Below are 23627 nucleotides of genomic sequence, written 5' to 3'. Positions count from 1 at the left end.
ATTTATTTACTTTAATTTTGTGTGCGTGTACCGTCAAATCAGATCTGACTGGTACAGGAGGATATTGCGCCTCCTTCTCCGGCAGAGCATCTGGTGGATTCAAACCGTGTTCCTCTGGGATTGCAGTGTAGCTTCTTGCCACTAGGCCACCAGAGCTCCCCAACATGCAGTCTTTACTGTAACTTGTTACCTAATATGTTAGTTTCCCTGTTTCTTGTTGTGTTGTGAGTTGGAGTAGACCCATAGCTGACCCTCCCCCCGGGGTTTTCAGAGGCAGAGTATTTTTTGTTTTGTTTTTCCAGGGAGGAGACTGCACATCCTTCTCCCGCAGAGCAGCTGATGGGATTCAAACCACGTGCCTTCAAGATTGCAGTCCAGTTTCTTACCACTAGATCACCAGTCCTCCCTATTTCCCTGTATTTTAAAATTTTGTTTGAGGTAAAAAAGTGGATTTTTATTTTGTATTGTCCATTGATTTTCTCAGTAGTTTTTATTTTACCCGTGTTTAAGGCCGAGACAGGGGATCATGCAAGCTAGTGCTTTTGTTAAGTTTGAGATACTCTTTTAAATGTGAGGATTCAAGCAGGATAGACTCCACCCCTTCGGTGATCTTTGAAGCCCAGTGTCTGGTGAGAGACAGAGCCCCACCCCCCCACCCCACCCAGAGAGTGAAAATAAAAGATCAACACCAGGCTCTTTATCATACTTCAGCTGACAATACAGTAGATATCTGTTCCACACCCATGTCCTGGCAAGATGCTCTTCCACAGCCGAGGAAAGCGGAGCTCAGAGAAACAACCAGCTAGTTATTGTTGTTGTGTACTGTTGAGTCAGAATGGACCCATAACCGACCCTCCAGTGCATTTCCAGAGGCAGATTAATCGCCCGCGAAGAGATTGCACATTTTGCAGCACAGAGCAGCTGGTGGATTTGAATCACGTGCCTTTGGGATTGCAGGGCAGCTCCTTAGCCAGCTTGGTGGGCAGTTAATATTTGGGTCTAGAGCCCAGGTGTCTGCATTCCTAGTCCAGTCCCACACCCAGCCCATTCCCGGTCCAGTCCCACACCCAGTCACGCGCAGATCACAGCCTCCTTTGTTACCAATCCACACAAAGGAAACCAGAGTCAGAAATAAAGTTATCCGCTTTTATTCTTTATCACTCACATATTTTGTAGAAAAAAAGAATGTAGCAAACGGGTCAGAGTTGTATGAAAAACAGACAAACAAACCCCCCCCAAACACTCCAGATTTGTACAAGGCGCTCTATTTACATCTGGCCAGGGCAGGGCTGTCCCTCTTCAGCTGCAGCAGCTGCACTTCTCCGACGCCCCTTTGCAGATGCAGCCCTGGGCACACTTGGCGCAGCCCACCGGGCAGCAGGAGCAGCAGCCTAGGGAAGGGGAAGAGGAGGCAGAAATCAGCACTTAAACCGCAAGCAACGCGCCCTCTCTTCTTTCCCAGCAGGGGGCACTGTGGAGATGCCGCTTCCCCTCCGCAGCCCACTTTCAAAGGCTCCCCAAAAAGTTAAGCGAAGGATAAGCAGTTTCCTAGGAAACCCGATGGAGGGGTCGCTGAGTCGGACCCGACTCAACAGCGGAGGAAAAAGGAGTACAGGACAGGAAATGGGTCGGGAAAGAGAGAAAGGGAGGGTGACACTCACTCTTTTTGCAGGAGGTACATTTGCACTCTTTGCATTTGCAGGATCCAGCGCAAGTGCAGGAGCCACCTGTAAAGAGAAAAAGCAGAGTTAAGAACCATCTGGGGAGCTTCTCATCCCACTTCTCATTTGTGAACTCCAGCAAAGTAGAAATTCTGGTCTCTTAACTGAGAAAATAGACACAGAAAAGCCTATGAGCTGTTTAGGATGCCGAGACCCTTTGGAAAGAAGCAATTCTTTCCCTGATAGGCAGGAAGAAAATGAGAAGACAAAAATTGCTTGTCTAAGCTCCTCCGTCCAAACCCAGCATCCTCGTCCTAGAATGGGAAACCCTTACCGGTAGCGCAGGAGCAGTTGGGGTCCATGGCAAGTTAGAGTGGTAGCTGCAGTCTCGGTAGGCAGTCGAAGGAGTAGTGATGCTCTGGACGCTTTGAGCCCAGGCTGCAGCCGCGCGCTTTTGTAGCTGCAAGAAGGTGAGTCGCGCGCAAAAGCTCCGCCCCGGCCGGGCCAGCCTGCGCACGCCCTCGGTGAGTCACCGGGGACAGCCCGGTGCAGCGGGCTGAGCGCAGCGGGGCGGTGCACCCGAGCCCAGCCCCGGGGCCACAGTTCCCAGAACTGCCCCCGGTGCGCCCGGGGCCGCTTAGGCGGGAGGGACTGAGTGCAGAGAAAGGACATGGGGTACGCTGGTGTCCGGGCCCTGAGCCAAACTTCCTCTGTCGCGCCCTGTGCTGAGTGCACAGCTCTCCTTCCACATACCCTTTTCTTGAAACTGTGTGCCTAGTTGTTGTTGTTGTTGTTGCTAGTAGTTCTCAAGTCAGTTCCAACTCAGAGATCTCCTGGGTACAATAGAATAAAACAGTGCCACGTCTATTGCCATACTCAAAATCATTGCTTTCTTTGAGTCCACTGTTGAAGCCACAGAGTCCATCCATCCATTAAGGCTCTTTATTTCCCCTCTTCAACTAGGCTGTGCTCCTCACAGACTCTGCGACCTTGGACAACATACTTTAACCTCTGCATTCCCTCCTCAGAGTCTCTGAGAGGTACAAACCACTGACTGTTCACCTTGGAAGTTCAAATCCACTCAGAAGTGCCTCAGAAGAAAGGCCTGACAATCTTTTTTAAAACCAAACAGTGAAAACCCTGTGGAGCTCAGTTCTATTCCTTTTATTATTAATTTTTTTTTACGTATTATAATACCAGAACATTTATTGCATAACTAAACAGTGGAATTCTTAAGATGAACTGGATGCTGCAACAGCTGCCCGTTTGGGTTTCGGTGTTGTTCCTTCACGGAATCCATGCCTGAATCTGTGGTAAACGATCTTTAGGTGCCTCATGCGACCAGTACCGGTGGTATTTCGCCTTTTAGCCTTGGCACTCCAGTTATACTTTCTCTTGCGCTTGGCGGGGTAGCCACACTTGCCACAAGTGGACTTCTGGAGGTGGTAGGCCTTGGAGCCACAGCGGCGGCATAGCGTGTGCGTCTTATTGCGACTCTTTCCAAACGATGACGTTCCCTTGTCATCTCGCTTTCGCTGCCGCGACCAAAGAGGTTATTATTAATTTTAATGAAAATGTACAGAGACTTTGGGTTTCCCTTCATTCATTGTTGCACTTTTCTCCCTGCCCACCCCGTCCCTCCCCTCCCCAGTACACTCTTCTCTTTGAAAAGTAAAAGAAAAATTCTTTCATTGTTATGCAGTCTCTCCCCCCAGGTCCACTCCTCCATGCAGCCTTTGTTCTGGACTCCTGTCATGACAGTAATACCTAATCACATACCCCCTTCAAACAGTTTTCTCCCTCATCTGTTTTAATGCAGTAAGCATTATTTATCCCATCCTTCTCTGCTTTAAGGAGAAAGGTCTAAAAGGGGAATAATAGAGATAGCATTAAGCATGACTTTCCCCAGGGGTTGGGTCCTCTTTACAAATAGGCCTCAAATACTAAATCTTGCCTTCCCTCTACAGAGCACACTAGCTATTCTTCTTCCAAATCAGATTTGTTCTTTCTTCTCATCTGGCCTTGGGGGCTCTGCTCCAAGGAATTGGAGAGATGGGGCTGGGGGGGGCTGGGGGGGCACCTCTTTATGCCAAGCAAGGCTTAATAATTATGTTGTTTTACTGTTGTTTTTGTTAGGTGCCATTGAGTGGACCATGACTCACAAACACTCTATGAGCCGATCTGAACCTTGCCCTTTCCAACTCCATCCTCATCCACCATGCCTAATACACTTGAGTTTCATTGTTAGATGCTATCACTTCAAGTTTTCAATCATAGCAACTTTAAGACAAAGAATTGCCCCATAGAGTCTTCTAGTTATAGCTGTTACTGGATCAGGTCACCAGATCTTCAATGTACCTTCTAGATGGGTTGAACTGCCAATCTTTTAGTCAGTGTGATTTGAACCATGTGCCTTTGGGATTGCAGGGCAGTTTCTTACCACGAGGCCACCAGAGCACTCTTTATTATCTGTGTAGTCTCATATTAAATCCCTGTACTAATAGTTGGAGTGTGAGTAAGGGTGACAGAAGAAGAATTGATATCTTTGAGCTGTGCTGTTGGAGAAGGGTGCTGAATGTCCCATGGACTGCTAAAACAACAAAGAGATCTCCAAGCCATGTCTCAGAGAAGGTGACACCAGAGTGCTCCTTGGAGGCAAAAATAACAAAGCTTTGTCTCACATGCTCTGGGCATGTTGTTGTTGTGCTGTTGTTGAGTAATAGTGGACCCTCCAGCAGGTTTTCAGAAGCAGTTAATCACACGAGAGGAGATCGCCCAGCTAGGAGAGGCTATTTCTCGGGACATCATGCTTGGAAATGTGGAGAGTCAGCAAAAGAGAGGAAAGCCCGCAGCCAGGGGGACTGACACAGCGACTACAGCAATGGGCTTGAGTGTGTCAGAGACTGTGGGGTTGGCACAGGACAGGACAGGGTTCAGATCTGTCATTCACTGGGTCACTATGGGTTATACCTTAAAGGCACCTAACAACAACAACAACAGCAGCAATGTCTTAGCCATTGTATACTTCAATGTCTGGCAGACACTGTAGTAAGTTCTTTTGCACATCAGATCTCATTCAGTGCTGTAATAATCCTGTGTAGTAATGTCTCTATTATTGCCATTTTAGACCACTCTTGCTTAGAGTCAGCCAGGAGACACTTAGAGATGTGTCAGGGGAGAACAGAGCTCCATAGGGTTTTCACTGGTTGTTTTATTCAAAAGATTGCCAGTCCTTTCTTCTGAGGGACTTCTGGTTTGAATGCCCAAGTTAGTAGCTGCACAGTCAATGGTTTGTAGCCCTTGGAAGACTCTGAGAAGGAAACGGAGAGGATAAGTATGGTGCCCAAGGTCACAGAGCTGGAGAGGGGCAGAACCTCGTGATTCTAATCTGAGGCTTCTGAAGATGTTGCATATCGTCTTAGGACAGACAGACATCACCCACAGGGTGATGAAGGCTCAGGAAGTCTTGTTCTTGGGAAAGTCAGTGTAAAGAGGGCAAAGCATCCCCAGGGTTACAGGCATGTGACTCAGGTACAAGGGGACCACAGAGGTGACTCAGTCCAGTTAGGAGGAGAAGGGTGAGCGAAACTGACATTGTCTTGACCAGAGGATATGAAAGTGTTTGGCAGGCAGAGAGCCGTGGGAAAGACTCTCTAATCATGGTCTTGAGTTGGAACCTGCTGATAGCTGACCCTCCACAAGGTGCTTGGGAGCCTGTAGTCACAGGAGAGGAGATTGCCCATCTTTCTACTGCAGAGTTGCTGGTGGATTCATCCCATCAGAGACACACTGCTGTTGGCCCTGCTAGCAGAGAGGTACCACCAGCACAACACTCAACAGGCTGTGCCACCAGAGCGCCCGAGCAGCTGTATTCCAGTCTCAGGAGGAAGCAGTCATCTGGAAAGTTGGCATCACTCCAGAACACTCAGAAGGGAAAATCCCCCAGAACTCCGTTACCCAAGGAGGGGGATGATGTCTAAATTCCTCTCTGGGGAGGTACATCCTGCCTGTCTGCAGAAGAATGTCCAACATGTGTCAACAGTTGTACGGTCAGGTCAACACTGCAGTCAGATAGACCGGGTGACTTACTGGAAGATTCCTGGCAGGCTGAGGGAATGCTGAGGCTGCCAAGCAAAGTGCTGTGAGGAGGCAGGGAACAGGTTGTGCTCACAGCGCTGCTAGTAAATGTCTTCATCCTTGAGCTCAGATGCCGCTTTCACTTCCGCCGAGGAACTGTACTGACCTCCACAGGACACAAAAAGAACAGTGAACATGTTGTCCTTTGCCTTCCTGGCACTTTCTACGTGCAAACCCGTGTGATTCTTGGATTGATGTCTGTACTCTCTCCTCTCCCCCTGCTGCTGAAAACTTCTAGAGAGGAAGTATTCCCTCTGGATTGTGACCTCAGCTCCCCACACAATGCCAAGTGTGCAGTAGGTGTTTGAGGAATATTTACGGGGTGGATGAATGAGTGAAGGGGTAATCCCGTTGATGCGCCTCCCTCCCCAGTCTCCACCTCGCATTAGGACCTGGGGCAAAAGTGGAATTAAAGAGCACAAACGTTTCCCACGTTTCTCACGGTGTTGGGACCTGTGCATTTAGTCAGATAAATACAGCAAGCAAGAGGGAGAGCTGAGCTGTCAGAGGACAATTTTTTTTAAACAAACAAACAAATAAAGAACTCATAAAATATTATGCAAAATGGATGCCCCTGGAGGACATTATACTGAGTGAACTATCTCAGTCACAAAAGGACAAATATTGCATAGGGCCACTGCTGTAAAACGGGACTGACATCAGGGTTGAGAGAAGACAGAAAAGGAGGGGAGGAATGATATATGCTGCATTGAAACAGATGAGGGAGAGATCTGTTTAAAAGGGATAGATGATTGGGTATTCTTGTCATTACAGAACTCCAGAGTGAAGGCTGCATTGTGGAGTGGACTTGGGGGGAGGGATTGCATAACAATGAAAGAGTTTTTCTTTTCAAGGAGAAGAGTGAATGGGGTGGGGAGGTGAACAGGGAGAAAAGTGCAACAATGAATGATTGGAAACCCTAAGTCTCTGTAAACTTTCATTAAAATTAATAAATAATTTTTTTAAAAAGAAAAAAAAAAGAGGACAAAATTCTAATGATCACTCTGCCTCTCATTTAGTGACCTTGGGGAACATCCGTGCCACGTCCTCTCCGAGCCTCAGTTTGCTTGTCTGTCATGATCAAACGGTACAGGAATGCTAGGGTCACATCCCAAACATTTTCTGATTCTAGAGACAAGGCCTTAGAAATTGCATGTGTCTGGCAATTTCGTGGACTGAGATCTTTGAAGGCGTGCTCTCTGGACAGTGAACGGATTATTACTTACAGATGTACATACATGATGCACGCATATACTGATATGAAACCCCCCTGCTTCCTAACAGAACTGCATGGTTCCTATTCACTTAGGGGAAGAAAGCCACCTCTGGCTGAGTGGCAAGAAGCTGCGCTGTGATCCCAGCTGTTTCATGGAAGAAGGGTGGGAAGACTCCTCTTGTGTAATTAACGCCTCTGAAAACCCTCTGAAAGATCAGCTAGGGGTCAATTCCAACTCTATGGTACACAACAACAACATGAAGAGACTCTAGGGTCCAATGCAACCCTAAAGGCATATGGCTTGAATCCACCAGCTGCGCCACAGGAGAAGGATGGACAGTCTCCTCCCGTGCCATTCACTGCCTCTGAAAACCTGCTAGGGGGTCAGCTATGTGTCAGAGGGAACACAGCAAACAACAACAATGAAGAAAGCAAATAGCTCTGCTGGCGAAATGGTTACTGAACTTTTAACGGAAAGATTGTTAGCTCAAACCCATCAACAGCTCTGTAAGAGAGAAAGCCTGGAAGTCTGCTCCTTAAAAGCCGTACGTACAGGGCCTGTTCTACTCTATCATTTGGTCTCTATGAGTCAAATCAACTTGATGGCAGTGGGTGTAGGAAGAAACACTAGGACTTGATTTCACTTTGAAAGAAAGTTCCTAGTCTGGCTCTTGTGTAGTCATTTGGTGAGTAAACTTGCCCCAGGTCCTGAACTGGCACCTTCGAATCGCTGAGCCTGTGATAGAAGGAATGACTTGTGGAGAAGGGCCCAGCCTTGTTCATCTCTGTCTTCCAATGTTGCTGTTGTTGACTGCCTTCAAGTTGAGCATGACTCATAGCCACTCTAAAGTACTGAAGAGCAACGGTGTCTCTCTGAAGACTAAGGTGCGTCTGATACAGACCATGGTCTTTGCAATCACTTGTTATGCGTCAGAGAGTTGGACAATGACTAAGGAGGATAGAAGGAGGATTGATGCCTTTAAGCTTTGGTGTTAGAGAAGAGTATTGGGGGTACCACGAACTGCGAAGAAAACAAACAGACTCATCCTTGAGAGGGTTAAATCAGGCTGCTCCTTGGAGGCAAGGATTCTGAAGCTTCGTCTGACATACTTTGGTCATGTTGTAAAGAGAGACCGGTCCTTGGAGAAGGACATCATGCTTGGGGGGTGGAGGGCAGGCACAGGAGGGGAAGACCCTCTGTGAGGTGGATTGATTCGATGACTGGGGTAATCAGGATTAGTGTGTCGGAGACAATGAGATTGGCACAGGACAGAACAGAATATAGGGCTGTTGTGCATAGGGTTGCTATGAGTCTCAAGTGACTCGACGGCACATAACAACAACAACAACAACATAGCCACCCTATGAGTTCAAGTCCTGAAGCCTTTCTATAACTATCAACATTTCTCAAAGTTCATAGAGTTTCTGGAGGCATGTTGTTTAGGAAGTGGATGCCACTCCTGTCTTCCAATAGTTTCACTGAGTTTGGGACCAAAGTGGAGAGGGAAATTTTTCAAATGTCTGCATCCCTGACGTGGTAGGGAATGAGAGAGATAAATCCAAGCAGCAGCAGATGAAGAAAAAACTGTCTGTAATCTGGTGTGTAATCTGGAAAAGTTTGCCGTCAGGGACCTCTACAAATTATTGAGGAGTAATGATGGCAGTTTGAGGACTAAGGTGCATCTGATTCAGACTATGGTCTTTCTGATCACTTGCTATGCATCTGAGAGCTGGACAATCAATAAGGATGACAGAAGAATTGAAGCCTTTAAGCTGTGGTGTTTGAGAGTGCTGAGAGTCTCATGGACAGCCAGGAGAACAAATATATCTCGGAGAAGGTGCAGCCAGAGTGCTCTTTGGGAACAAAGATGATCAAGCTTCATCAGTAACAATAAGAAAGATTACAACAAGTAGGGTTACAAGGGACATCATCCAAACTACAACAGTAACACAAAGCACAGCAGTTCTGGTGGCCCTTAAAAAGATGTGGCTCAGTGTTAATAGCAATTTTAATAGGTCTTAAAAGAGCCATTGTCTGACTTGCTGGAAGTCCTCCTGAAGGTGCGACGAGCCCTGGAGGCTCAGTTATGGGTCAGTTCTAATTCAACAGTAGACAACAACAACAATAACAGAGGGAGCTCTAGTGGCCTAGTTGCAAGAAGCCGCACTGCAATCCCGAAAGTGCGCGGTTTAAAGGTTTAAATCCACCAGGTGCTCCACTGGAGAAGGAAGGGCAAACTCCTCCTGTGCCAGTTGGATCTGATTCAATGGTACACGGGGTGGGGGTACCACAAAACACACACACACATACACACAAACAGCAGAAAGAACTCAAATTTAAGGAGTGCACCAGGCAGTATCATGATAGATAAATCAAGGATTTCCTTTCCCCTCAGATCCACAATCAACATCCTTGGATCAGACCAGCAGGCAGGAAACCAGAAGAAGAGTTACATTGAGAATATCTTCTGCCAAGCGCCTCTCCAGAGTGCTAAAGAGCAACAATGTCAGTCTAAAGACTAAGGTGCACCTGATCCAAGCCATGGTCTTCTCAATTGCTTGCTATGCATCTGAAAGCATCTGGGCAATGACTAAGGATGAGAGAAGAATTGATGCCTATGAGTTGTGATGTCAGAGAAGAGTATTGAACATACCATGAACTGCCAAGAGAACAAACAGTTCTGTCCTGGAGAAAGTGAAACCAGGGAGCTTTTTGGAAGTCAGGATGCTGAAACGCTGTCTCACATACTTGGGGCATCTTGTCCGGAGGGGCCAGCCCTTGGAGAAGAACATCATGCTTGAAAGGCTCGAAGGCCAGTGCAAGAGAGGAGGACCCACAACAAGAAGGGTTGACACAGTGATGGTGGCAAGGAGGTCAGGTGTGTCGGAGATAGTGGCAGGACAGCCTATGTTCACTGTCCCTAGGGTCACTAGGAACCACAGTCAACTCTACAGCACAAAACAACAGCTAGAAACATTTTCTTGGAAATCACATTTTGGGAGTTGTCTGGTTGCAAAATCAAATACACTTTAAACCTAATGTCAGTTTGGTTGTTTTTTTTTTTAATTTAATTTTATTTTTTCTAAACCTAATGTCAGTTTCTTGAGGTGTCCAGCGGGGTTGATTATGCCTTCGCCTTCTCTGTAAAATGAGGACTAACCCTGAACACCGCTGAGCTGCCCAGTGGACATCAGGGAGGGTATTGGATTGGAATCTGTACGATTTAACCTAATCCTGCGTGGTTAGTTGGAATCAATATTGCTAGTGTTCACTTGCACATGTTAAAGTTGGTCAAGTGGAAAGAAGTATGTTCTTTTTGTAATCCATTAAAATGGATAAAGCTAAAGATTGCCCTTGGAAATCTACGTTTGTATCTTCTGTTCATCTACATTTCTATGTCAGGCTTGTTCTAATTCACAGTGAGTCATGATGATAAATCCTGGCCTTGTTTCCATGGCTGTGCCTACACCCCTTTTCTTATTAGATGGCAATTAAGTACTTCTCTTAGGTCCCTGGGTGGCGCAAATGGTCTGCAGTTGGCTACTAACCTGAAAATTACTGGTTCAAAGCCACCCACCTGCAAGCAAGCAACGCGGGAAAGAAATGTTGACCAAGTTGTTTTTGTGAAGAAATCACCTCTTCCTGATAGACCAGGTCTGCTTTGTAACATGTAAGGTTGCCATTATTCAGAATTGACTCAGTAACCATGGGCTTGGTTGGTTGGTTGCCTTTTTTTTTTTAAATATGTATATCCTTAAAGCACTTTTTTACTGAAGGACTTGTTTCCAGGTTGCTGATGTCACAAATGATGATTTCATGAACTGGGGTTTGCTTTCCCATTGTCTTCGAGTTGGGTCCAGTTCATACTTAATCCTTCAGTGAGTTTTCTGAGGCTGTAAATTGCATGGGAGGAGACTGCCCATCCTTCACTCATGGAGCTGCGGATGGATTTGAACACCAGAGCGGAGCCGAGCCGCCTTTGAGTCTGCAGGGACTATCGATGAGGCATCAGTTTTATATTTCAATTTGAGTGACTACTGTTAAATGTCCTTTGAAGTGGTAGTACCAATTTACACTCTCTCCAAGATAATAGGGAAAGTATCCAACCGTTTTTCGATACCTAATTAAAGGGAGGTCTGGTGGCTTAGTGGGTAAGGAGTTGTACTGCCAATCCAAAGGTGCAAAGTTTAAATCCATCTGCTGGGAGAGAGACGATCCCACTCCTCCGTGCAGCTAGAGGGTCTGCTGTGAGTGGGTTCCCACACAAGAGAAATTATTTTTTTAAAATGAATTTCTTTTTCCAATTTTTTTGCCAGAGGGGAAAAATGTTGTTTTAATTTGTATTTCCCTGGACAGCAAGTGAGGCTGAGTTTTAGTTCATTTGATCCCTCAAGTTAATTTCTCCATAAAATGTTAATTCATATCACTAGTCTATATTTTAATTGAGTTGTTCCTTTATCACTTTTATGAGTTCTTTGTATATTATAGATCTCGATCTTTGGACACACACATAATATCTTCTCTACCGATGTTGCCTCTTTACTTTGTCTTTTATGCTTTTATAGTACAGAGCAGATCAACATAGAAAAAATAAGGTTTATTTGTATTTAAGGAACTAGGTTTTAGAGTGAGCCAGCCTGTGCTCAAATCCTGTCGAAGGTCACATAGCCCTGTTGTGTCCACTTGCCGTACAGAGGTAACTTGCCGTTGATGTGAAGCTGAACACTGTGACACTGATGTGTCAAATGCCGTAATGGTAACTCATGGTGGACAGTGTTTGGTGACGCTCCCTGGTTAAAACAAGCTTGGAAGCAGGAGTGGCATCCACTTCTGTAAATAACTTGCCTCCAGAAACCCTATGAACCTGGAGAAAGGACGAAAGTCACGCACGCAAGTGTTGAGGACTTTTGTTCATAGGGCTGCTATCAGTCGCCTGTGACTCGATGGCACTTAACAACAACAATAGTTATGTGACCTTATGCAAATTATCCTAAGATCTATCTTTCTATCTGTAAAATGGATCTAATCACCATATTATAAAGAGATATAAAGGGCTATAAAGATCAAGTAAGGCAAGGCAATAAAAACAAGGACAATGTAGGGATGCCATATCTATCTGCTTATTCCACAAAAGGGAACTGTCTTGGCATTTCTTGCATCCTCTTTGCCTAAACTCAGCCTATTGAGGCTTAAAACCAAATCTCAGTGGGTTTTGAATGGACTGTCTTGAAAAACTAACTTGGAGGAAAGCGAATGTATTTACCACATTATGTCTTCTTCCTGGGCACCTTTTGTTTCCCCAAATTCTATTCCTCTCCTCTCAGCGTACATAGATTTGAGAATTGGGACACATCCTCCTGGGATAAAAGCTCCTATTACACCCACTTCCTCTTGAAGAAAGAAGGGCTAAACATAAATTGCCACATGAGTAGATCTGAAAAGCAGCTGCACAATTCCCGTGCAGGGAGGCAGGCTCTGCGGGGAGGGTGACCTTGGAAACGCAGTTGACGCCTTGCCAAGAAAGGCCGCTGGATTGTCCCCCAATGCCTGTGAAAACAAGTAGCTTTGCAGGAGCAACTAGAAAAGTCTAGGAATTACAGGCCGTTGGAACTGTGGTCCGGTTCGAACTCTTCCCACTCCCACGGCTGGATTCAATTTGGGAAACACAAATTCTAAGCAAGGGGCTGAACCGGTTTAAAGCCCTACCTTCTACAGATGAAGAAAGCGTGGCTGAGACATTGTTATTGAAAGAGATTTTGCCCGAGTTGGAGGATCAAGTACCATCTGAAGGAAAGACAGGAAGGAGCAGGTGCCCCTCCCCACAGTAGACCGGGTCGTGTCTGGAGTTCACATTTTCACTCATTTCAGGCTCCCCTCCTTCGATACACACATACATATCCCTTCCCTTCATGAAGAAACAACTCGATTTCATTCAGTTCAAGGCATTTATTATCAGTCGCTAGCAGCCAGCAGGGAGGGGACCCGCAGCCACTCTTCTCAAGTGCTCCGTACAAGGGCCATAGCCTCACTGGCAGCAGTCACACTTCTTCACCTCGGCCTGGGCCCCCTCCTTGCCTTTGCACTCGCAGTCTTTGACACATTTCTCACACTCTGCTGGACAGCCGGAACAGCAGCCTGTAGATGGCAATGAAACACAGGGATTAGTGCCCAGTCGGCTGGGCCCTCAGCCCCACCTGCGCTTCCCAAAGGGGAAGGCCGAGAGGAAGGTGTGCTCCTTGGTGGGGCAGCCATCTTGGTTCAGCCAGGGCTGGTCCAGGCACCCTTCCTAGCCTTCCACCTGATTTGACTCAGCATCTCTAGTTCTACCACTGGGCAGCAGTGCTTGGTCCACAGCACCCCTTCAGTGAGTACCCAAGGAGGGTGGAATGATGGAGTTAGGTCCAGACTGGGGTGCTCTGGGCCTTAAGAACACATCCTGGGTCAAGTGTCATCTGAATAGGGCTTTGTAAGATAGACTAGGAGAAGCAGAGATGGTTCAGCTGTGACAGGTCCAGGAAATCCACGGAGGGGAGGAAGGGAAGGATGAGAGTCTAGGTTTACATTCAGGGGACTTGCACCCACGACCACTGTCTGTGCTGGAGAGACCCTGAAAGATTAAATAGAGAGGGTCCACAAGACCTGGGAGAGGCCATGGGACCCACTCCTGATTCAGCAGTACTGATGACTTCCCCAGACACCCTTGGTCCTGAGGGCAAGGGGTGAATTACAGTGGCTGTTTTCAATCTCTATTGTCCAGTAGGATCTCCTGGGAATTTCCAAAAACACCCATCCTGCTGAAATCATCTCAGGGGTGAGGTTTGAATATCTGTATTTTAAGGTGGGTCTCTCCAGCAAGAATTAAGGAGCAATTACATGCAGGGTTTGCTGCGTGTCCAGATCCTGCATGGCCAGACACAGACACCTGCAGAGGAGGAAGGGGGGGCCAAGGAGGAAGGCTCCGTACTCACTCTTCTTGCTGGAGGTACATTTGCCTCCCTCGCACTTGCAGGAACCAGAACAGGTACAGGCTTTGTCTGGAGGGGAAGATGCCAGCGAGAAAGATTGATGTGGTAAAAGCAGAGGACGCCACGCCTACAGGGAGGCAGTGGGTTGCCAAATATCCTCGCTTCAGGACATGGAAACCTTCTCCTTGAAGATGTTAACGACGGAAAATAGGGGCCCTCCCCCAAACATCCTTGAGGAGGAGAGAGATAAGGGTTTCCTTGCTAGGGGTGGGGTGGGGTGTTTCCTTGCTCTGTGCTTAAGAGTGGGCTGGGTCTTACCATTAGGGCAGGGACTCACCAGCAGAACAGGAACAGGTCTCCTGGTCCATGATGGAGCAAGCAGTTAGTTGGTAAAGGTGCTGAAGTGACCTGTCTCAGCCAGAAACTGGACGCGCCGCTAGCGACTGCAGGTGGCGAGGCCGGGAAGCGGTGGGGTGTCCTCAAAGCTAGCACTGCATCTCTCTGCTCCTGCGCACTGTCTGGCTCCGGGGTTTGTTTGTCTGCAGCGACCCTGGCGCACTGCTGCAGCAGTCACCCCACCCCCGCGGCGTTCACACGCACTCTAGCCCGGTCCCTCGCAGGCAGCCTCCCTCTCTCACCCCGTTGCTGTGTGCAGAATTGTGAGCTCATCGCCCTCGTCGGCTCCTTTGTGAGCTCACGCGTCCCCAGTGCGTGCATGCTGCTGTGTGTGCGTGCAGCCCCTGCCTGATCAAACAGTACACTTGTCACCTCTGAACGTGGAAGGGAAGGAGCTTTGGGTCTTTCCCAATCCTTCCAATCCTTTACAGACCCTCCTCCCCATTACTCCCAAATTCTCACACTTCAGATTCATCCAATAGAATTCCGAGCTGAGACAGGAAAGGGTCTCCTGGGGTGAGGATTTCACTCCAGGCATGCAAGAGGATGAGGCATCTTCAGTTTTGCCTTCCCCGTGAGCAGCATCTTCTAACCTGCTGTTCAAGACTTGGACTCAGTTTCCCCATCTGTCCAACGGGAAGAGAACCCCTAGAACTCAACGGAAAGGGAGGGGGCTGTAAATTGTATCTGACAGAGCAATGTCTCAGGGCTGCCCCTGAGAAAGGTGAGTCCGGTGAGCTTCCAGAGTTGAGTTTTGCCGAGAAAGGATACTTGGGACTCACAGTTCCCTACGCAATTGAGCTTCTGCTCAATTAAATGTCCCCTGGCTCAGAACAGGGCAGGGTTCAGAGCTATAGTACATAGGGTTGCTATGAGTCTCAGGCAACAATAACAACAACAACCTAAATGTCCAGATTATTTTTAAAACCTGCTCTGCCCTGTTTAAGGAGCCCTGAGGAACAATTAAGTGAAAAAAGATTGTTAGTTGAAACTCAGTAGCTACTCCATGGGACAATCTTTCTCCAAAAAGATTATGGACAAGAAAAGTCTATGGGGAAGGTTCTTACATGGAGTCAATATGAGTTGGAATTGGCTTGGAGATGCTGTGAAGGCCTGTGAAGAATTCTGAGCAGCCTGCACATTTCTAAGACCTTTGACATCCATAGTCTTATGGCCTTTAGTCTGCCCCCCAGCAGCTGTGTGTGAAGGTCCTAAGCTGGCCTGGGCTCTGAGACCAGCCTTTCAGAGATGTTAACAGAGCCCTTCACCCTTAACCCCAGGGATGTTAGAGAATTTCCCCTGCATCGGAGCCTGCAGCACCCCCTGTGGCTTGTGTGAGGAACTTTCCTTCCTGGTCTGAGCCTGGGCTTTGTCCTAAAAGCCCTTCCCTGGTCCCTGCCTCAATGCAGATGTAGCCTGATCAGGTACAGAGAGCCATCACAACTTTTCAGAGACCTCTTTCCACCTCCGCAGCTCAGGAACAGAGCCTGGGACGCATCCCCCTGACAGCACGCTCCCACCTCAGGAGGCTCTGAAAAAGCCTTGTAAACCTGTTTTCTTGTTTTTTATTATTTTTTTTTTAGGATAAATAGTAATGACAGATTTATTAGAAAGTTACATCCCCCAAGGGACAAAGAGAGAAAGGCTGTAAATCTGCTTGGTGCTTCCTCATAATGACAGGAGTTCAGACATTGTTTCTAAGTTTAGGACAATACTAAAATTTGTCTATGTAAAATCCTTTAACTTGATTAGTTAACTGTTATTCCAAGAACTAAGGATTGTGCTCAAGTAATCTTGAAATAGAAAGACTGAGAAATTACTTTAAAAAAGCACCATCAGTAAGAAAAGCTGGTAATTACCCACCTCAAACATCAGATACAGGATGTCTGACAACCATCGCAGGAAGAGAAATTATGGAACAGTCAACCCCCTGGATACTGGCCTCCCGGACCCTTCCCAGGTTCCTCTCCCCTTACCGACTATCTTGTTGTTTTTGTTGTTGTTGTTGTTGTGTGCCATCAAGTCTGATCCAACCCTCTAGTGCATTTTCAGAGGCTGTGAATTACACAGGAGATGGTCCATCTTTCTCCCATAGAGCAGCTGGTGGATTCAAACTGGATGCCTCATGGTTGGTGGTGCAGCTTCTTACCATGAGGCCACCAGAGCTCCTACTCCCTTCGGGCCCTTAAGAAGTTTGGTTCTGAGACATCATAAAACGGTCTTGTTTTCTCTTAGATTGCCAGCATCTGAAGAAAGAGGGTTTGCAAGATGCAATTCTTGCCTCTATTCAATTGGCTTGTGGTGAAAGGCAATTCAATGCCATCTTTCTCCAGTTACACTCACACCGCTCAGATTTTACCTGCAGGCTCATACTTAATCTGTTTACTCACTATTTCCTGGCAACCTTCTTTACTTCAGCTTATACTCTTTCAAGTGTCTCAATCCAGCCTGAGTTTGAGAAGTTACTTACCTGAGTCTGTAGTATGGAGACAATGATCACTATCTTGCAGGGTTGTTGAAAGATTGAAATACTCATGGAAAACCTCACTACAGCTTTTGGCTTCAGATGGTAGACTGAACACATGGTTTACCTCTCCTTACCTGAAAAATCATTGTAAGAAACTGAAGACAGATAAAAGGGATCAGGAAGAGGAGTGGAAATAAGCCTTAAAACGATAAAATTGAGAATGAGTGTGGGCTTAGAATTAGTAGACTAGATGTTAGCGTATTTCTGACAGACTATGAGTCAGATGTCATTTATGGGCAAATAGGCACAGAGGAAAGTACAGCTCACACTGTGAGATACAGATACTGTATCAGGAACAGGTTTGAGGCCTTGAACACCAATGAGCAAAGACCAAATGAGCTGTGGGAGGACATCAAGAATATGGTCCATGAAGAAGATCATTACAAAGGCAGAAGAGGAAGAAAAGACCAAGATAGATGTCAGATGAGATGCTGAATATTGCATTAGAATGCCTAGAAGCCAAAGCTAAAGAAGAAATCAAAGAGCTGAACAGAAAATGTCAAAGGGCAGTTCGGAATGACAAAGCAAGGTATTATAATGAAATGTGCTAAGAACTGGAGTAAAAAAATCAAAAGGGCTGAATTCGCTCAGCATTTCTTAAGCTGAAGGAATTGAAAAACAAATTCAAGCCACGAGTGGCAATACTTAAGGATGCTTTGGGCAGAATGTTAAATGATCCAGGAAGCAGTAAAAGAAGATGGAAGAAGTATATGAAGTCACTGTACCAGAAGGAATTGGCTGACAGAAGAATTTCATGAAACAACATATGAGCAAGAGCCTGTGATGAAAGATTTAAATACTCATGGACAACCTCACTCTCTGATGAAGGAAGAAGTTCAAATTGCTCTGAAAGAACTTGCAAAAAACAAGGCTTCAGGAGCTGAGAGCATACCAATTGACCTATTTCAACAAACAGATGCTGCCCTGGATGTCCTCACTAAGTTGTGCCAAGAAATCTGGAGGATAGCCACCTGGCCAACTGACTGGAAGAGATTGATATTTGTTCCCATTCCAAAGAAAGGTGACCCAGCAGAGTGAAAATTATCGAACTATATCATTAATGTCATATGCAAGTGAGATTCTGCTGAAAATTATCCAAAAACGACTGGAGCACATGTCAAGAGAACTGCCAGATATGCAGGCTGGGTTTATAAGAGGTGTGGTACTAGGGATATTATAGCTAATGTTAGATGGATCTTGGCAGAAAGTAGAGAGTACTAGAGGAATGTCTATCTGTGTTTCATTGACTATGCAAAGGCCTTTGACTGTGTGGATCACAACAAACTGTGGCTGACTCTGAGAAGAGTGGGAATCCCAGAACATTTGATTGTGCTAATGCAAAACCTATACTTGAACCAAGAGGCAGCCATCAGAACAGAACAAGGAAACACTGCATGGTTGAAAATCGGGAAGTGTGTCCGCTAGGTATGTATTCTATCTCCATACTTTTCAATCTATATGCAGAACAGATCATCAGGGACGCTGGGCTGTACGAGGAGGAATGTGGTATCAGGATTGGAGGAAGATTCATCAACAACCTGCGTTATACAGATGACACAACCCTCCTTGCTGAAACTGAGGAGGACCTGAAGTGTTTGCTGCAGAGGGTCAAGGACTGCAGGCTTCAATATGGATTGAAGCTCAACATCAAGAAAACAAAGATTCTCACCACTGGGCCAACTGGCAGCATCATGATAGATGGTGAAGAGATTGAGATTATTAATAGTTTGTTTTAGTTTGGATCCACAGTCAACCCTCTTCATATCAGCGGTCAGGAAATCAGGAGACAAATTGCACTGGGAAAGTCAGCTGTCAAGGACCTCTCCAGAGTACTGAAGAGCAACGATGTCAGGCTGGAGAGTAAGGTGCTACTCCTATGCAAGCTTTTAGTGTGCGAGAGCTCCCTTAACACTGTCAAGGAGGAGGAAAGGGAAAACTGGAGTCAGGTCTGCAGTCCATCTTTCTCTTCCCACCAACCTCGTTGTACAATCTTTAATCACAGTCCCTCTCATCTCTGAATACAGCTGCCCTTGGCCATCCTTGGGCAGAGGAGTGCACACACTGGTGGCATGGTCCACCCTCGGGGGACCAAGCTGGGGAAGAGAGTACACAGGCTCTGGAGATGTTTCTAGGATCCTGGGTACCCAGAGCATTATTTAGATGAGGATGAGGGATGAAGAAGTCGGGAGTTCCAGGTAGATTAAGAGTATGAGAGACTAAAATAGAGCTTTTAGTCTCTCATACTCTTTATCTTTGGGGAGGAGGACTGGAGACAGACCCTCTGAAACAGGGAGTCTGGAGTAGGGCCCTGGTTATTTTTCTCTAAAATTATCTTGTTATTATGTATGTGTATGCTCGAGTTGGAACTGACCCATAGCTGGCCCTCCGGTGGGTTTTCAGAGGCAGTCAATTGTATGGGAGGAGACTGCCCATCCTTCTCCAGTAGAGGAACTGGTGGCCTCAAACCATGTGCCTTTAGGATTACAGTGCAGCTTCTTGCCACTAGGCCACTAGAGCGCCCTTATGTATAGTATTTGTAAGATCATGTTTACATTCTGCTTAGCACAGTCCTGGGTGTGTGTTAAATGTTAACACATCTGATGTGCTCAATAAATATTAATTAGTCTTCTTGCTAAAATGAGACACTGATGATCCCTCCTTTCAAGGATGAGATAAGAATGGATGAAGTTGTTCAGTTGCAGCTTTTCTAAAGCCTTTAGTAGGAAATGGGATGAGGTCACTGTGAGTACTGAGAACCAAGGCTACCGACAGAGGGCCGCCTGCTTGCTGGATGCTCGAGGGACAGCTGTCCTGGGAGGTGTACTTTCCAGTGATGTGGGCTCCTCAGTTACTGAGAGTAACTTGGTGGCTCTTCATCAGAAATCAGTGAACAGCATCCACTTCCTAAACAACTTGCCTCAGGAAACTCTATGAACTTTGATAAATGTCGATAGTTGTAGAGGGGCTTCAGGTCTTTTGTTCATAGGGTCGCTATGAGTCATGCTCAACTCGAAGGCGATCAACAACAAGATAGATTGTAGCTCAAGGAAATGACTATTTGTGAAGCCCTTAGTGCATGCACAAAGAGCCCTGGTGACGTCGTACTTTGAATTTCTAACAGAAAGGTTGGTAGTTAAAACACGTCAGTTCCTCCTCAGAGAGAAAGAGGTGACGCTTCTGACAAAGATTTCCAGCCTCAGATGTCTGATAGAGGATCCCTCTGAGACATGAAACCAGATGGCCCTGGGCTAGGTTTGGTTTTGGTACTGGATGCACAGATGCTATATTCTTATAACCTTGTGAGAAGAGTGTGTTTCACAGAGGAGGAAACTGAGACTTAAAGAGGTGAGACAGCTTGGTCGAAATGATATGCTCAATGAGGGGAAGCATTGAACGTGTTTGACACGAAGAGCCAAGCTCTTTCCATGACAGTGTAGTTATTGTCATGTACCATTGAGTTGGAATCAACTCATAGCTGACTCTGCAGTGAGTTTTCAGAAGCAATAAATTGCATGAGAGGAGATTGCCCATATTTCTCCCACATGGCATCGAGTGGATTCGAACCGTGTGCCTTTGGATTCGCAGAGCAGTTCCTTATCACTAGATCACCATAGCTCAACTAAGGGAGAAAGGGTTCAGATCTTCCCAGTGAATTTACGAATTTTTTTGTTTGTTTTATTTTTTATTATTTTTGTGTGTGTGTGTACCATCAAATCGGATCTGACTGGCACAGAAGGAGATTGCCTCTTCTTCTTCAGCAGAACATCTGGTGGCTTCGAACCACGTACCTCTGGGATTACAGTGCAGCTTCTTGCCACTAGGCCACCAGAGCTCTCCTGCCATGAGTTCTTAAATGGAGATGATGACAGTGTGGCTTGTGGAAGTGCCTAGGACTGAAACAACTGCTCCTTGATTGGCCCATGAGCCCTGCAGCTGCCCTGTGACTTTGGAGGAGGTCCTGTTCTCACTCATCTTTCTGTTGGTGCTGGAGGAAAAGGCTGCTCCAGGTCTCAGTAGGTCTTCATTTCAGACCTCTCGCTGGGGGCTGTGATCAAACCTGCTGCCTTCAGAGCTGGGCTTTAGCTTCAACTTTGTTGACCATGGTGAGGGTGAGAGGAAGGTTCCTCAGAGACCTCACCTCCGGGACTTCTGTCTCATCTGCTCATCTTCTGCCTTGGGAAGTTGTTTCTGCACCCGCACTGCCTTCAAGCACCTGACTTTGGAGTTTGGCACCTTAAATCTCAATCCTGCAAACTAGCTGTGTAGTCTTGAACAAGTCACCTGACCCCTGCTTGCCCTAGGATATTATTATTATTATTACTAAATTATTTCATAAACGGAAATAATCCTACTGAGCTCATGGAGGGGGCCCTGGTCATGTACTGTAATGCTGTTGGGCAGCTAACCCAGTTTAAGTCCACTAACAGCTCTGTGGGACAGAGAAGGGCGATCTCCTATAAAGATTTCTAGCCTCAGAAACGTGCTGAGTCAAACGTCATTAGAATTGCTGGCTGTGGGTTTGGGTTCAGATCACATGGAATCACGCCTTTCATTTTGTGAAAATACTTAATTTAAAGAACATTTCAGGGCAGAAAAGATCTTAGTCTGGAGAGAGTTAATATGTAAGGGAAAGGAATTACCAAGGTTGCCAAGGTGTGCGTCCCACACGTACGTGCCTGTGTGTGGTGAGGCTGTGTCACCCACACTTGTAAAGGCAGGCCTGGGGAAGTGCTGAGGGTTACACAAGCCTATAGTCACGCCCTTTGGGAAGGGAGGGACGGAGTGTGCTCCTCCAAAGTAGGAGAAAGGAGATTTATGCCTTTTGTGTCTTTTGTGTCATTGTGTACATGCACTTATTTAAAACTGTTTAATGTTTTACAAAGAAAAGATTAAATGAATGGATTGAGAAATTAGGGTGCATTCACACAATGGGATACTACGCAGCACGCAGGAGCAATGATTTTGTAAATTATTACCTAACTTGGGAGGGACTGGAGAGCATTATGCTGAGTGAGCTAACTCAGTCCCACAAGGACAAATATTGTATAAAACCATTAATGTAGAATGAGTTTAAGGATCCAAGGTGGGTGGGGGAGGTTGGAAGCAGAGGGATGAGGACGTGCAGGGAGGGAGGGGCATTGATCAAGGAGTTGTACAATATGATGGGGGAGTGAGGGAAATTGGAAGAATCTGTTCTGGAAAACAATGTATTCGAATTTTGTAAATAAACCAGTATAATAAAAAAAAATATTAAAAAAATCGAAGATTACAGAAAGCACCCACGGCTAACACAGGCATTGAATGGTGATGGGTATGTCAAATCCTCAGCACTGTGGCTGACGCAGAGCAGCACTGCGGTTGCTGCAGAATGGGGTCCAGTATTATCATCAATTAGAATGGTGCTAGCAGAACTGAAAGTTCTGGTACAGTGTCAGCAATGTGGAAAGAGGACAAGAAACTCAGTTTCTCTTTGAATTGACTTGAGTGACGTGTGAGGATGTCAATGAACAGTGCTAATTTCTCCAAGTCTGACCAGTCATCCAGTTCTGAAGGTTGGTGTAAGTAAATCGAATTGGGCCATTTCTCTCTGGCCGTTTCATTGGACTCCTCTCTTGAGACTTCCCATCTTGGAAACCCAATAAGGGTCAGCTTTGAGTCAGATCTGTCTCGACTGCAATGAGAGGGACTTTTGGAAGACAGTGGAAATAGTTTGAGTTGTCTGATATTACGGATTGAATTGTGTGTCACCCCCTACCTCCATCCCATCTTCATTTCCTGAAACCCCACTTCACAGACTTGCTGGGGTCCTAATCTTGCAACTGTGAAGGTGACCTTGTTTGAGTAAATAGGGTTTTGTGGTGTGGTTTTTTTTTTCAGATGCTATCAAGTGAGTCATATCTGAGTAGCGAGGATCCTGGTTCTAATCGTGGTGTCTTATGCAGGCTTGGACAGAAGGGATGCACGCAGAAAAGATGTGAAAAGCACCCACCATCAATGAAAAGAGTCCCAAGGATTGCTGACAGCCACCAGAAGCTAGGGGAGAGGCTGGAGCATGAACCAATTCCACCTCGAACCCCCGACCCCCACCCCAGAAGGAATCAACACAGCCAAGGTTCTGATTTATACCTCTAGGCTCCAGAACTATGAGGAAATAAATTCCTGTCTTTTGATGTGACCCACTTGTGAGGTAGTAAGTTATGGCAGCCCTGGGAAGCTAAGGCATCCTCCTGGAGGTTATTTATTCACTAGCTCCTCTCTGCCACTGGCTCAGGGCTATTCTGAAGGGGTATGAACTCCTTGGTACCCCAGCCCTGTGCCCGCTCCATTCCATTCCTATTGCAGGAGACTCATGGGGCAGAGCTACAGGGTCTTGAAATGATGCAAACAAGCATCTTAGTATTTTGCAAAATGAACAAAACACCACAGAAAGACAAGTCTGATATTTTTTGTGTTAATTCCAACTCATGAAGGACTCATGTGTTACAGAGTAATCTGACCCCCTCAATTTTTCTTTTTGGAAGTTTTCACTCTCATCATTTTTTTAAAAATTTTCATTGAGATTTTAATGAAAGTTTATAAAGAATTTGGGTTTCCAATCATTCATTGTTGCACATTTTCCTCTCTGCACCCCCTTCTCTCCAGATCGCTTTATTTTGGGGGGAAATGTTCTTTCATTGTTATACAGTTTCCCTCCCCAGACCACTTTACCACTTTATTCTGCACT

General features: G+C 46.2%; 1 protein-coding gene across 1 annotated transcript in view; it reads right to left on the bottom strand.

The window, feature by feature from the left end:
* Nucleotides 1-2893: 2893 nt before the first annotated feature.
* LOC102872105 (60S ribosomal protein L37-like) overlaps nt 2894-23627 on the bottom strand; it is a 58876-nt gene continuing 38142 nt past the window's right edge. The window contains exon 2 of the mRNA XM_006897139.1: nt 2894-3196. Coding sequence (XP_006897201.1) covers nt 2894-3196 — 303 coding nt within the window. The remainder of the gene's footprint in view (nt 3197-23627) is intronic.

This window comes from Elephantulus edwardii, unplaced genomic scaffold, assembly GCF_000299155.1.
Source record: "Elephantulus edwardii isolate Elephantulus edwardi_28Jun2011 unplaced genomic scaffold, EleEdw1.0 scaffold00201, whole genome shotgun sequence".
NCBI classification, from domain to species: domain Eukaryota; kingdom Metazoa; phylum Chordata; class Mammalia; order Macroscelidea; family Macroscelididae; genus Elephantulus; species Elephantulus edwardii.
The sequence above is the reverse complement of the archived record's forward strand: the minus strand, read 5'-3'. Positions and strand labels throughout refer to the sequence as shown.